This window comes from Chanodichthys erythropterus, chromosome 12 (genome assembly GCF_024489055.1).
Source record: "Chanodichthys erythropterus isolate Z2021 chromosome 12, ASM2448905v1, whole genome shotgun sequence".
NCBI lineage: Eukaryota > Metazoa > Chordata > Actinopteri > Cypriniformes > Xenocyprididae > Chanodichthys > Chanodichthys erythropterus.
Window position 1 is genome coordinate 46,288,278 of NC_090232.1, and position 14,781 is coordinate 46,303,058.

The 14,781-nt window shown below is 34.6% G+C and overlaps 1 protein-coding gene across 1 annotated transcript; it reads left to right on the forward strand.

The window, feature by feature from the left end:
* Positions 1-1,507: 1,507 nt before the first annotated feature.
* On the forward strand, positions 1,508-13,374 carry LOC137032399 (adhesion G protein-coupled receptor E3-like). Its single transcript, XM_067404155.1, is given in 24 exon segments — positions 1,508-1,554; positions 1,683-1,733; positions 4,271-4,321; positions 5,088-5,138; positions 5,256-5,306; positions 5,760-5,810; positions 5,916-5,966; positions 6,096-6,146; positions 6,274-6,324; positions 6,450-6,500; positions 6,999-7,049; positions 7,880-7,930; positions 9,283-9,364; positions 10,730-10,801; positions 10,899-11,085; positions 11,206-11,325; positions 11,493-11,668; positions 11,778-11,939; positions 12,015-12,221; positions 12,299-12,531; positions 12,616-12,682; positions 12,768-12,884; positions 12,943-13,104; positions 13,315-13,374. Coding segments are annotated over 24 exon segments (2,253 nt in total).
* The last annotated feature ends 1,407 nt before the right edge of the window (positions 13,375-14,781 follow it).

Sequence of the window (14,781 nt, forward strand, 5' to 3'; positions counted from 1 at the left end):
AAACACACACACTGATGTGTAAGAATTTAACCCATTTTGAGTCAGTTTTAACACATCCTTTCTAAGAGTGTAGTGCTGGTCAGACTATCTAGTTGTCAGACTAAGGTGTAGCTTTCAAAAGAAGCTCTTCCTAATAAATGTCTTCATGATGAACATTTCAGCATCTGAGTCTGATCTAACATCCGTTTCCTTCTTTTATTGTTTCAGTTGCTTTACAGCTGATCACTTACATGACGTCTACCAGTTATGAATTTACAAGTGAGCAGAGGTGGAGATTCCAGGGGTCAGAAAGTAAAAGTCCTGCCATATTTTCATTCCACCCACTGAAGCATTAATGAGATAATTAAGTGATTAATTGAGTGATGATTGCCCATTATTGAAGACACCTGATGATAAAAAGCAGAATCACCAAAGGAGAAAATCACAATTTTTAAGCTACCATCATCGAGGTCAGGGTTTGTTTTAGTTGAGCTCTTGACCCTTGACTTTTTAATATTACATTTTGTTTGGGCGGTTTTAACTGCATTAAAACCAAACAGACAAGCAAAGTTAAAATATAATCAGGTGTTGTTGGTTATGTTTTTACATAAACATTATTTGATCTGAATCACTGAACTCATTTAGAGCTCAATCTCTGAGTTAGATTTACATTATTGATTACAGCAGAACTGTGATTCTACAGAAGATCAGCTTTTACAATACACTTTTTTTTAAGAGTTCTGATTTTTTTTAAAAAAAGCAGAGCTCATTTAAACACACAGACATCAAGAATCAGTCTGTGAATCTCAACAGTGGTGGCCATCATAAAGCATGTTGCAGTGCATTCTGGGAGCCACCAATCAAAATTCATCCATGGCTCCCATCATGCATTGCTGCATGAATAAATTATGAGCTTAATTGTCTTAGTAATTTCATTTATTCTCACTATTAAAATGTTGCTGTTTTTCTGTGACTTTTTAGTAGCTTGTTTTCTAATGTTCAGAGTTGATCTGTTGATCAGAATATGTTGCTTGTCACCGTTGTTGAGATTCACAGGCTGATACTTGATGTCTGTGTGTGCCTAAAATATATTTTTTTGTGTGATAAGGACAACTTTTTTTAAAAAAAATTCTGTATTGTATATGTTGATCTTCTGCAGAATCACAGTGCTGCTGTAATCAATAATGTAAATCTAACTCAGAGATTGGGCTCTAAATGAGTTCAGTGATTCAGATCAAATAATGTTTATGTGAAAACATAACCAACAACACCTGATCATCTTTTAACTTTGCTTGTCTGTTTGGTTTTAATGGAATTAAAACTGCCCAAACAAAATCTAATATTAAAAAGTCAAGGATCAAGAGCTCAACTAAAACAAACCCTGACCTCAATGATGGTAACTTAAATATTGTGATTTTCTCCTTTGGTGATTCTGCTTGTTATCATCAGGTGTCTTCAATAATGCTCAATCCTCTCTCAATTTATCACCTAATTATCTCATTAATGCTTCAGTGGGTGGAATAAAAATATGGCAGGACTTTTACTTTCTGACCCCTGGAATCTCCACCTCTGCAAGTGAGAATGATGTTATACTGGACTGTGTTGTTGAAATGCAACCCTCCATCTTTAATGTCTTCATGAAAAAACACTGTACTTCATTTAAATTTGACTTGTCATTCCTTCATATCTTGTAAATTTTACAGCTCATTCAGTGGAAGTCACTCCCACAACATCTACCAGTTCTACTTCTACAGGTGAGGATGATGTAAGACTGGACTGTGATAATAATAATAATAATAATAATAATAATAATAACTTTTATTTATATAGCGCCTTTCCAGGGATCAAGGACGCATGAATAATGAAATGTAACATTCCATAATTAATGTAATAATGAAGAACAAAGTACTTCATCTAAATTTGACTTGGCATCTCGTTCGGTCTTGTAAATGTTACAGATCATTTACTGACAGTCACTTCCACAACATCTACCAGTCTCACTACTGAGGGTGAGGGCTTTCAAAAGAAACTCCTTTAAATGATTATCTTCATGAAGAACACAGTAATTCAGCATCTGAGTCTGATTTTATGGGTTTTCGTGTTTTTCTTTTCAGTTCTTTTACAGCCAGCCACAACATCTACTAGTTCAGCTTCTACAGGTGAGGATGATTCTAGACTGAATGTGGCATGAAGAACCCCCTCATGATAATTTTCTTCATGAAGTACACAGTAGTTCATCATTTTAAATTAAATCGACTCTGCTTAGAGTACATATGGTCACTCTCCAAATAGTGTTAAAATAATACTGAATCAGAGTTAAAGTTAATGAGATATTTAAGTAATTAATTAAGTGATGATTGAACATTGATGATGAACACCTGCTGTTAACAAGCAGAATCACTGAAGGAAAGAGAAACAGATCTGGTTAAGTGAATAAACAACACCACAAACAGCATTACCAGCTTCACATATTACTAACCAGATTGACTTTATTTTCACATGTCTACAGAAGTACTTATTTAGAATGAACAAAGAAAAGAAAAGAAAAGAAAAGGACGAGTCTGATCTAACATCTGTTTTCATCTGTTATTGTTTCAGTTCCTTTGCAGCCCGTCACTTCCATGGCATCTACCAGTCCCACTACTGAGGGTGAGCATTTTGGCGGACTGAATGTGGCTTTTGAATGCAGCTCCTTCTAATAACTGTCTTCATGAAGAACACAGTAATTCAGCATCTGAGTCTGATTTGACGTTTTCATCAGTTTTTTTTTTCTTTTTTTTTTTCTTTCAGTTCCTTTACAGCCATTCACTTCCACAGCATCTAGTTCTACTTCTACAGGTGACGATCATTCTAAATAAATGTGGCCTTTCAAAAGAACCACCTCCACCTCATAATGATTTTCTAAATGAAGAACACAGCAGTTCATCATCTGAGTTTGATTTAACATCAGTTTTTATCTATGTTTTCAGTTTATGTACAGCCTGTCACTTCCTCAACATCTACTAGTCCCACTACTACAGGTGAATGTGTTGTCGAACTGTTATGTGGCTTTCAAAAGAAGCTCTTCCTAATAATTGTCTTCATGAGGAACACAGTAATTCAGCATATTATCTATTAACAACAAATAATCACTTTAACAAATTATTCTACTTTATTTTTTGACTTTTTTTTTTTTTTTTTTTGCCATAAAATGGCAAGAGTCAAACTGTCAAAACCATAATGGTGACCAAACATTTTCAATAAAACATCAACATCTAAATCTCTGTTAATTCTCAAAAGGAACTTCTGATGTGATCTTGAGAGATGTATTGTCTTCTTGTATCTAAAGTTGATTTCAGGCTGTGTGATTTTAAGTCAGTTGTAGCTGTTGTGTTTCATTTTCGGGAAAAGCAAGCATGATGTTGAACCAACATCACATTGTAACATTGATTCAGTGGCATTGCTATTGATTTTTGGATGAAATTTTAATTTTTTTTCAAACTTATTTGCAGGTGCAAAAGTAATGTTGATTCAATGCAGTTAACATTGACACATTAACACTGGTTTAACATTGTATTGACAGTGATGGTGACTATCACTACAGATTTGTGGACTTCGCTATCCACTGAATCCTATGTAACACTAACGTGCCATTACATCACTGAAGGGGAATAATGTATTAATGTATTAATGAAGAACAAAGTACTTCATCTAAATTTGACTTGGCATCTCGTTCGGTCTTGTAAATGTTACAGATCATTTACTGACAGTCACTTCCACAACATCTACCAGTCTCACTACTGAGGGTGAGCATGTTTCTAAACTGAATATGGCTTTCAAAAGAAACTCCATTAAATGATTATCTTCATGAAGAACACAGTAATTCAGCATCTGAGTCTGATTTTATGGGTTTTCGTGTTTTTCTTTTCAGTTCTTTTACAGCCAGTCACAACATCTACTAGTTCAACTTCTACAGGTGAGGATGATTCTAGAATGAATGTGGCATGAAGAACCCCCTCATGATAATTTTCTTCATGAAGTACACAGTAGTTCATCATTTTAGTTTAATTTAACATCTTTTTCCATCTGTTATTTATTTATTTATTTATTTATTTATTTATTTAATTTCTTTCAGGTCATTTACTGACAATCACATCCACAGCATCTACCAGTCCCTCTACAACAGGTGAAGTGTTGTTGAACTGGAATGTGGCTTTCAGAAGAAGCTCCTCTTAAGTATTGTCGTCAGGAGGAACACAGTAGTTCATCAGAGTCTGATTTTTTTAATCTGTTTCCTGTTTCATTGTTTCAGTTTCTTTACAGTCGGTCACTTCCACAACATCTACCAGTTCTACATCTACAGGTGAATGTGTTATCATTTATCATCTGTTTCCATGTATTTTTATTTTATTATTATTATTATTATTTATAATAATATAATTAGTTTATTTGCAGCGTTTTACCAGGGTGAATCAAGTGTTAGGTACACAGCAAAAAGTTAAATCGACTCTGCTTAAAGTACATATGGTCACTCTCCAAATAGTGTTAAAATAACACTGAATCAGAGTTAAAGTTAATGAGATAATTAAGTAATTAATTAAGTGATGATTGAACATTGATGATGAACACCTGCTGTTAACAAGCAGAATCACTGAAGGAAAGAGAAACAACAGGAACAGAAAAAAGAGACAAGCAGAAACATAAGAACTACAACTGACTTCAGCCACAGCCTTAGATGAAATCAACTGAAGATAAAAATCATTAAATCTCTGAAGATCTGGTTAAGCGAATAAACAACACCACAAACAGCATTACCAGCTTCACATATTACTAACCAGATTGACTTTTTCACATGTCTACAGAAGTACTCATTTAGAATGAACAAAGAAAAGAAAAGAAAAGAAAAGAAAAGAAAAGAAAAGAAAAGACGAGTCTTATCTGTTTTCATCTGTTATTGTTTCAGTTCCTTTGCAGCCTGTCACTTCCATAGCATTTACCAGTTATGCATCTACAGGTTAGGATGATGTTGGACTGCACTGTAAAATTGAAACACAACCATAATCAGTGACTTAATAAAGAACTCAGTAGTTCATAATCTGATTCTGATTTTACATCTATTATTATTTCAGTTACTTTACAGCCTGTCACTTCCACAACATCTACCAGTTCTACTTCTACGGGTGAGGATGATGCTGGACTGGACTTTGATTTTGAAATGCAATCCTCCATCATTAATGCCTTCATGAAAAAAAAAATAATTTGACTTAGCATCCCTTCCCTTCTTGTAAATGTTACAGATCATTTACTGACAGACACTTCCACAACATCTACCAGTCCCACTACTGCAGGTGAGCATGTTTCTGGACTGAATGTGGCTTTTGAATGCAGCTCCTTCTAATAATTGTCTTCATGAAGAACACAGTAATTCGGCATCTGAGTCTGATCTAACATCTGTTTATCGGTAACACTTGACAATAAGGGTACATAAATGATAATGTACGGATACCTGAATTAATAATTAATTCAGCATGAACTAATGATTACTGAAAGCATGAAGAAATCATGAAACCAATGATGAGTTATCCTTAACTATGACAGGATTCATATGGATTTGCGCATGAATAATGGCAAATGGAATAATGTTTGATAGTTAATACGTTAACATTTATGGCTCAATCAAACAGCCTTTTTAAGAAGGAATAAGAAGTAATGCTGAATTAAGTATTAATTGAAGTATTATTGAAGTATTATTCATGTACACGTATTGTAAGGTGTTACATTTATATCTGTTATTGTTTTAGTTTCTTTACAGCCGGTCACTTCTACAACATCTACCAGATCTACTTCTACAGGTGAAGATGATGTTGTACTGAATGTGGCCTTTTAAAAGAAACACCTCATAATGATTTTCAGTAGTTTGTCATCTGTGTCTGCTTTTCCATCTGTTATTTTTTCAGTTTATTTACACCCTGTCACTTCCACAACATCTACCAGTCCGACCACTTCAGGTGAATGTGTTGCCAAACTAAGATGTCGATTTCAAAAGAAGCTCCTCCTAATAACTGTCTTCATAAAAAAGTCAGTAATTCAACATCTGAATCTGATCTAACATCAGTTTCCATCTGTTACTGTTTCAGTTCCTTTACAGCCTGTCACTTCCATGACATCTACCAGTTCTACTTCTACAGGTGATATTGATGTTAGACTGAACTGTGATATTAAAATGCAACCCTCCATAATTAATGTCTTCATGAAGAACACCATACTTCATCTAAATCTGACATGAGATCTCTTCCCATCTTGTACATTTTTCAGATCATTTACTGACAGACACTTCCACAACATCTACCAGTCTCACTTCTGCAGGTGAGCATGTTGACAGACTGGAATGTGTTGAAAACAGCCCCTCCTAATAATTGTCTTCATGAAGAACACAGTAATTCAGCATCTGAGTCTGATTTAACATCCGTTTCCATCTGTTACTGTTTCAGTTACTTTACAGCCGGACACTTCCACAACATCTACCAGTCCTACATCTACAGGTAAGGATGATGCTGGAGTGGACTGCAATATTAAAACGTGACCCTCCATAATCAGTGTCTTCATGAAGAACACAGTAATTCAGCATCTGAGTCTGATTTGACATTTTTATCAGTTTTTTTTTTTTTTTTTTTTTTTCAGTTCCTTTACAGCCATTCACTTCCACAGCATCTAGTTCTACATCTACAGGTGAGGATCATTCTAGACTAAATGTGGCCTTCAAAAGAACCACCTCCACCTCATAATGGTTTTCTAAATGAAGAACACAGCAGTTCATCATCTGAGTTTGATTTAACATCAGTTTTTATCTATGTTTTCAGTTTATTTACAGCCTGTCACTTCTTCAACATCTACTAGTCCCACTACTACAGGTGAATGTGTTGTCGAACTGTTATGTGGCTTTCAAAAGAAGCTCCTCCTAATAATTGTCTTCATGAGGAACAAAGTAATTCAGCATGTGTGTCTGATCTAACATCAGTTTCCATCTGTTACTGTTTCAGTTCCTTTACAGCCTGTCACTTCCATGACATCTTCCAGTTCTGCTTCTACAGGTGAGGATGATGTACTGGACTGTAATAATGAAAGAAAACCCTCAATTATTTATGTCTTCTTAAAGTAAAGTGAACTTACTTTTTTTTTTTTTCTTTTTTCTTTTTTTTTTAATACCACAGCTCATGTTCATTTAACCTAATTTGACTTATTTTCTTAATTAAACCAAATAAATAATTATTATTTTTTATTTGTTCTTATATCAATTATAAATAGTTATTTTATTTCAAATGTTATAGTCATGTTTTGGTTGAAAACTTTTTCATTTAAATTCATTTCTGCAGCAAAAAATAAATAAATAAATAAATAATAAATTAAAAATAAATAAATCTGATGTAAGCCTCTGAAACATCAACCATAAACAATTAAATTACATCTCTCATCTCTGCAGAGGATGATTAAACAACTTTTCCTTAGTTGTGCTCTTGATCCTTGAACTTTCATTGAAATAACAATTTTAAATGGCTGTACTACAAAAATTTGAATGTGGTAAAAGCAGGCAATTTCAGCTGATCTACTTTATCAAAGCAAAAGTGTTGCAACACTGTTGCAGTTGGTGTTGGTTGATCGTCCTCTGCTCGGATCTTGAGAAATGTCATTGATTTGATTTGCAGTTGATGGGGCTGAAATCAGATCAATTATTGTTTGCAATAGAGATTAATTTAAATGGGAATAAAGTTCTCAACAGAAACATGGCTGAAACATCTGAAATAAAATAATTATTTACAATTCACGTGTAAGAAGCTCAACCTAGTAATTGTTTTCATGAAGAACACAGTATTTCAGCATTTTAATCTGATTTAACATCTATTTCCATCTGTTTTTGTTTCAGTTCCTGTGCCTCCGGTCCCTTCCACAACATCTACAAGTGTTACTTCTACAGGTCAGTGATGTTTTGTTGACAATTTCTGTCTTGTTAATGTTATTTAGAGACAATCACTAACACGTTTTTAATGGCAAAGTTATAAAGGTATGACATTGGGAATAACAAAGTCTCATGATCCTCATTTTATAAGAATTTTTAAAGGAACACTATATAACTTCCCATATAACAAGAAACCATCAAAACAATGTTAAATCAATGTTATTGTGTCAATGTTAAATGCATTGAATCAACATCACTTTTGCACCTGCAACTGATGTTGAAAAAATTTTGATTTTTTTTCCAAAAATCAATGGTAATGGCATTGAATCAATGGTACAATGTGATGTTGGTTCAACATCATGCTTGCACTCTCAGAAAATGAAGCACAACTACAACTGACTTAAAGCCACACAGCCTGAAATCAACTGAAGATGAAATAAGTCAATAAATCTATGAAGATCTCATCAGAAGTTCTTTTAGGGAATTAACAGAGTTCATGTTTTATTGAAAATGTTTGGTCACCAGTATGGTGATCAGTGTTTCATTTCGTTTGGCAGTTTGACTCTTGGCTTTTTTATGTGAGTTTGTGTTTTTTTTTACAGTGTTTACCAAAACATAATTTGTTGCAAAGAAACCCAGAAACAAAAATGATAAGTGGTATAGTTTTCAGGATGATAAAGTAATCTTTCCTGTTGAGATTCATATGCTGATTCTTGATGTCTGTGTGTCTAAAAATTATTTATTTTAAATTCAGAATGTCTGATCTGTTGAAAGAATGTATTGTTGGTGAATATTATCTATTAACAACAAATAATCACTTTAACAAATTATTCTACTTTATAATGCGGACAACTATATCACCTGATCATGTTTGTTTTTGGCTCTTTTTTTTTTGCCATAAAATGCCAAGAGTCAAACTACCATAACCATAATGGTGACCAAACATTTTCAATAAAACATCAACATCTAAATCTCTGTTAATTCTCAAAAGGAACTTCTGATGTGATCTTGAGAGATGTATTGTCTTCTTGTATCTAAAGTTGATTTCAGGCTGTGTGATTTTAAGTCAGTTGTAGCTGTTGTGTTTCATTTTCGGGAAAAGCAAGCATGATGTTGAACCAACATCACATTGTAACATTGATTCAGTGGCATTGCTATTGATTTTTGGATGAAATTTTAACATTTTTTCAAACTTATTTGCAGGTGCAAAAGTAATGTTGTTTCAATGCAGCTAACATTGACACATTAACACTGGTTTAACATTGTATTGACAGTGATGGTGACTATCACTACAGATTTGTGGACTTCGCTATCCACTGAATCCTACGTAACACTAACGTGCCATTACATCACTGAATGGGAATACATAGGGCAGTGCTAGAGACCTACCTAGTGAACATAGCCAACTACCAAGAATATGCAACAGAAAAGTGGTTGTCAAGCTCTGAGAAAGTACGTGCGCTGACCTATGAATTTGCACATGATTCATTCTAATGCATAAATACACCACCACATAGACATATCACAACATCAAAAACTTGTTTTTCACCACAGGGAGACCTTTAGATACATTATACTGCATCCTAATGGTGATATTAAAATATATATAAATATTAGCGATATTAGATGCTAGTGCCCTTGCACGTGTGTTACACATAATAAACTAATAACTAATCATAATGAATGCTTTTGTTGTCGACCTCATAGTCACAAATTCATCTTTCTGATTAAAGTCATAGGCTGCAACTGATCTAATTTAACGTAATCATGTGCTTGCACTTAAACAAATGACACATCTGCTTAATCAAATGATAGGCTTTGGTATGTTCTAACCTTGGTCTGAGATTACTGGCGATAATGATTTCAGAATCAAGAATGAACCCATTTGTATTTGCCAAGTAATGTATCTTGCCATTTTAATATCTAAAAGATAACTTGAATTAAAACTGATTATTATCACAAACACAGCTACAACCACAATATCACACAGTCCCATAGAAATGGAAGGAAAGGAATTTAAAAAGAATTTCATTCAGAAAGGCATTTAAAATGATTTTATAAGACTTTTCTCATTCTAGGTCTGATTATCACACTGTTGGAAGACTGTAGGGTAAGTTGTGCATACTATGAAGGTAACCAGCATGCAGTGTGGCATAAATAGATTGTGCTGTAGAGTTTCTTGATTCTTGTTTGTTTTATCTGTGCTGCTGAGCTTATTTTTGGTTCGCTTTTAGCAGTTTGTGTTGTTTATTTCGTAATGTTCAGAATTTCTTTTATTATTATTTGTTGAGTGTCAAAATTGTTGTGTTTTCTATGTCAAATATTGATGTCTGTGCATCCGGTGATAGAAGAAGCCGCTTCGCTAGTATGAAATATCTGTCCACTGACATTTTTGAATTTGAACTAAGAAGTTGGTAAATGTTTATGCTGAAATAATGCTAATAATAACATAGTTTGATTAACTTATAATCAGCCAATTAGCTTAATTTATATTCTAGCTTGTCATTGTTTTAACAAATGTTTTAATTAATCAAACTTCTGACTTGACTCAATCAGAAATTTGAATATGAATATACAAGGTCCAAGCTCCCAGGCAAATTGAATACCGATCACAATTGTGGTGACTTTAAAAATTCTTACAGTGGCCTTATTAAAGACAGCTTCATAATGTGAAGTCACAGTAAAACAAGATCAGTAAATCAATGTGATTTCAGCATCATTTTGCTGTTGATTCATAGTAATTCATAAGAAAATGACCCAGTATACATTAATTAATCAGTTTTCAGTTTAAATTGTTAAGCTCAAATGTGATTTCAGACCACAGGACGATGTGTAGAAAATCTTCTTGACCGGATAGAGAACATTACAACTAATGTGCTCCCATTGACCGTAAGACAAAAATTACAAAATAATCATTATTCCGTAGAAATGCTTTCTTTTGTTTCAGTGTTTACAAATATTCCTATTTATATGATCACTAAAATAGGATGTAAAAACTATTTTGGATATGGTCCTCAACACTACAGAGAAGTTTTCAGAGTCATCATCAGCTGACCCAAATAAACTGGTGTCAGATGGAAACCGTGTGTTAAAAGCCAGTGAGAAGCTTGTGTCCATGCTGGTGATGTCGACAAACACAACTGCCAATGTCAGTTTCGCTCTTGACAATGTGGGTAAGTGAGAACAGAACTGTGAATACGCTATGAAATCACTGACATACTGTGCTCAAGTCTAGAAGACTTTTTCACTTTTTTATTCACATTATTGTATTTTTATTTTATTTTTTTAATCAGAGGTTGAAGTCTTCATGGTTGGACCAAATGTCACCTTAGAAAAAATCCCTCGACTTAACACGACAAATTCTTCTGTGGATATTGATCTCATCGGGATCGCCAAGAACAACAATGAAACGAGTACATTAAGTGTCTTGATGTGATTTTATTTGAAGAAAGAGACATAAACACACTAAACCACATTTACTTAGAGTTTATTATTATTATTATTATTATTATTATTGTTTTTATTTTACAGCATTGAATGGAAGTTTTTTTCTTTTTCTGTTTCTGTCACACAGGATCAGCTGCTGTAGCTTTCATGAGCTTCAACACAATGGAGAATCTACTGAAGCCCGACTTCTTCAACACATCAGATGACACGATTAAAACCATGATGTCCACTGTGATCTCAGCTACTCTTCCCAAAACCACCAACACTGAACTCACCAAACCAGTCAACTTCACCCTCAAACACATCAGAGTGAGAGACTGAAATGTGTTTCTGTCCAACCTGAGAACTGATGAACATCTGAAAACATCTAATATTCAGTCTTGTAATATTTTCTTCATGTTCTTTCTTCTTTCTGCAGGAGTTCGACCCCAGCGGTTCTCTGTCCTGTGTGTACTGGAATATCAGCGAGTGGATTGTAGATGGTTGTTCTGTTTTAGAGACCAACAGCAGCTACACTGTGTGTTCCTGTGTTCATCTGTCGACATTCGCTCTCATCATGCAAACCAGCAGACCACCAGAGGTACGAGAACATTTATAGTGACCACTGAAGAACAACACAGATTTGGCACTCATTTACTCTGACATGTTTTCTCAGAGCGACTCACTGCTGGAGCTGTTGAATTTGGTGTGTGTGATCGTGGGGCTGGTGTTCTTCAGTTTGGCCCTGTTGACCTTTGCCCTTTGTCAGTGGAGTCCTGGAGTGAATAATGTGGCTCGAATCAACATCTGCATCAGTCTTCTTCTGGCTCACCTTCTGTTATTGCTCACACAACAGTTCCTGAGCCTCATACGCCCTCATCAGGTGAGAATGATGAAGGAGCCCTACAGCTCAGCACAGCCTCACTGAGAATCATCATAACCGTCTCTCTTGGTCTCCAGGTGTTGTGTGCCGTGATATCAGGTGTGCTGCACTTCCTCTTTCTCTCCGGCTTTGTGTGGATGTTCATTGAAGCTGTGCTGCTCTTCATCTGTGTCAAGAACCTATCACAGATCAGCTCTATTAACAGGGAGGTCCTTAGCAGTGGATTCCTGTGTGTGATTGGATATACAGTTCCTCTGGTTGTGGTGGCCGTGTCTGCTATGGTGGATCCTAAGGGCTATGGAAATGAAATGTGAGTTTAGTTGGAGAGATCCATTGCTCAACATCTTCATCCTTGTTTGTTCATTATTATTTTACTGTATCTTCCTCCAAACAGGTGCTGGATTAAAATCGATAAGGGCTTCATCTGGACTTTTCTGGGACCTGTTTGCATGATACTAACAGTAAACACAATTCTCATTTAATTTTTTTCAAGCCTTATTATTAAATGGAAAACAATGGGATTATTTACTATTTTTTACTTTGCAGTCAAACACGATTCTCTTCATCAAAATCATCATCATTCTGAACTCAACTCTCACAAATCTCAATGCTGAAGTTTCACATGTGAAACAAACCAAGTAACAAACATGATTTAATTGCTCTGTTAGAAAAGTACATGTAGTCAATAAAGACACATTAACTATCCTAGTTTCTCTGCAAGACTATGACATTTAAAACACTGGCTCAGTTTGTGGTTCTTGGTTGCTACTGGATTCTGGGTTTCTTCACTAATGGCAGTAAGGAGCTGGAGATCCTCTTCCTGATCTTGAACTCCCTGCAGGGAACCTTCATCTTCCTGATCTATTGTGTCCTCAATAAAGAGGTCAAACATTTTTTGATTCTCCTCTATAAGTAAACCATTTCAGTGTCTCCAGAGACAGAAAGGGAAAGGAAAGCATCAGTATATACTTTGAAAAATGCAAATCTAGTCTTATCTGTTTATTATAAACAAATTCCACTATGGTTGATGAGTTTCAAAGGTTGAATTGATGTCATGAAGTCACTCAGCTCCTCTTGTCTCATTCTTGTCCAGGTCAGGCAGCAGTACAGGAAGTTCTTCAGATATCTTTGCTGTGGACGCAAACAACACTGAGGACTAAAACAACATGATTGGGAAATAAAATGTACTGCTGAAGTGATTTTATATGACAGAATCAATGTTTTTGGATGTTAATTGTCATGGTCACTTCTCCTTTCTGCAAAAGATAGAAAACATGTTATACAACTGTCTTATTTTATAGCTGTTAATACTATTGATGATGTGAAGCTCATAAACTGTTTTATTTAGTCTTTTTTTTAACGCACAGGATTTTCTCAGTTTTCTTATAACACAACTAATAACACATGAGTTGTGGACTCATGATACTTTTTTATCTTTTCTTGGACATTTTTGGAGAATGATTTATTAGGATGAGGAAACAATCACTTAAAAACCTCACAGTAAATGTACTTTACAGGAATAGTGCTGAAACAGGAATGAAAATCTCTTGCACAATTTGCTTTAGGCATTCATACCATTGTGTCTTGTTCAGAATGATTTAATGCTTTACAAATCAACTGTTTCTTTCCAGTAGACACACTTAGAAAATCTGATGCACTTACAGTAACTGAGCACTTTGATGTGCTTGTGAAAACAGATGCTTCATGCCAGTCATAGAGCGGATTTGTCCTGAGGCAAAACGTATGCAGGCCACTCAGAGCAGGCCATCCTGTGATATGCTATATCATTTTCAACGTCAGATAGGGTAAAGTCTTGTTGAAAAACTCATCAGAGATTTTATGAGAGGCAGTTAACATTAAGTGGCATGGCATCTGACACACATAGGGTTACCAACTTCAGTTCTTTATGAGAAAATAAGTGACAGAATAATGCACACACTCAAAATAGTTATACTGTACCACACATTGTATGCAATTTCAGCATCTGTATGAGTATAAAAGTGTATATAATGTGTATATAAAGGTTCTCAGACATAAATACTTTAGAAAGTTTCACCTTATTATTTCCATGGCGACGCATCACGTAGATGAATTGCTTTTATTCTTTAATCATTTATTTTTTAATCAAAATATTCACAAACTTGTTAGCTAAGTCATCAAATAACTGATATTCTGAATCTCAAATACGTTTAAGTGAATGTTTTGTCATTCAAAAACCTTTATAATGGTCATGTTTGCTGATCTATAGCGTGGGATGGGCACTGCCATATTAGTTTACACTGCAAATCAGAGAATCATATCTGTCGAATTTATAACACGTCAATTCCTCCACTTTTCCTGAAATACATGAAAGTAAGTGGCCATTACATTGATTCATTACATGGAACTATTGGTGTTTACATGCATTTTGTTGAGATGTCTTTGTATTGCCTTTGTTGTTCATGTTGCTTTTGTATTATACTATTTTTTTTTCCCTATGTATTGTTATTTAGCCTGTTACTACACTGTAAAACTCATTAAGTTCAGAATACTCAAAACATTGGAGGAAATTTCTTACCTA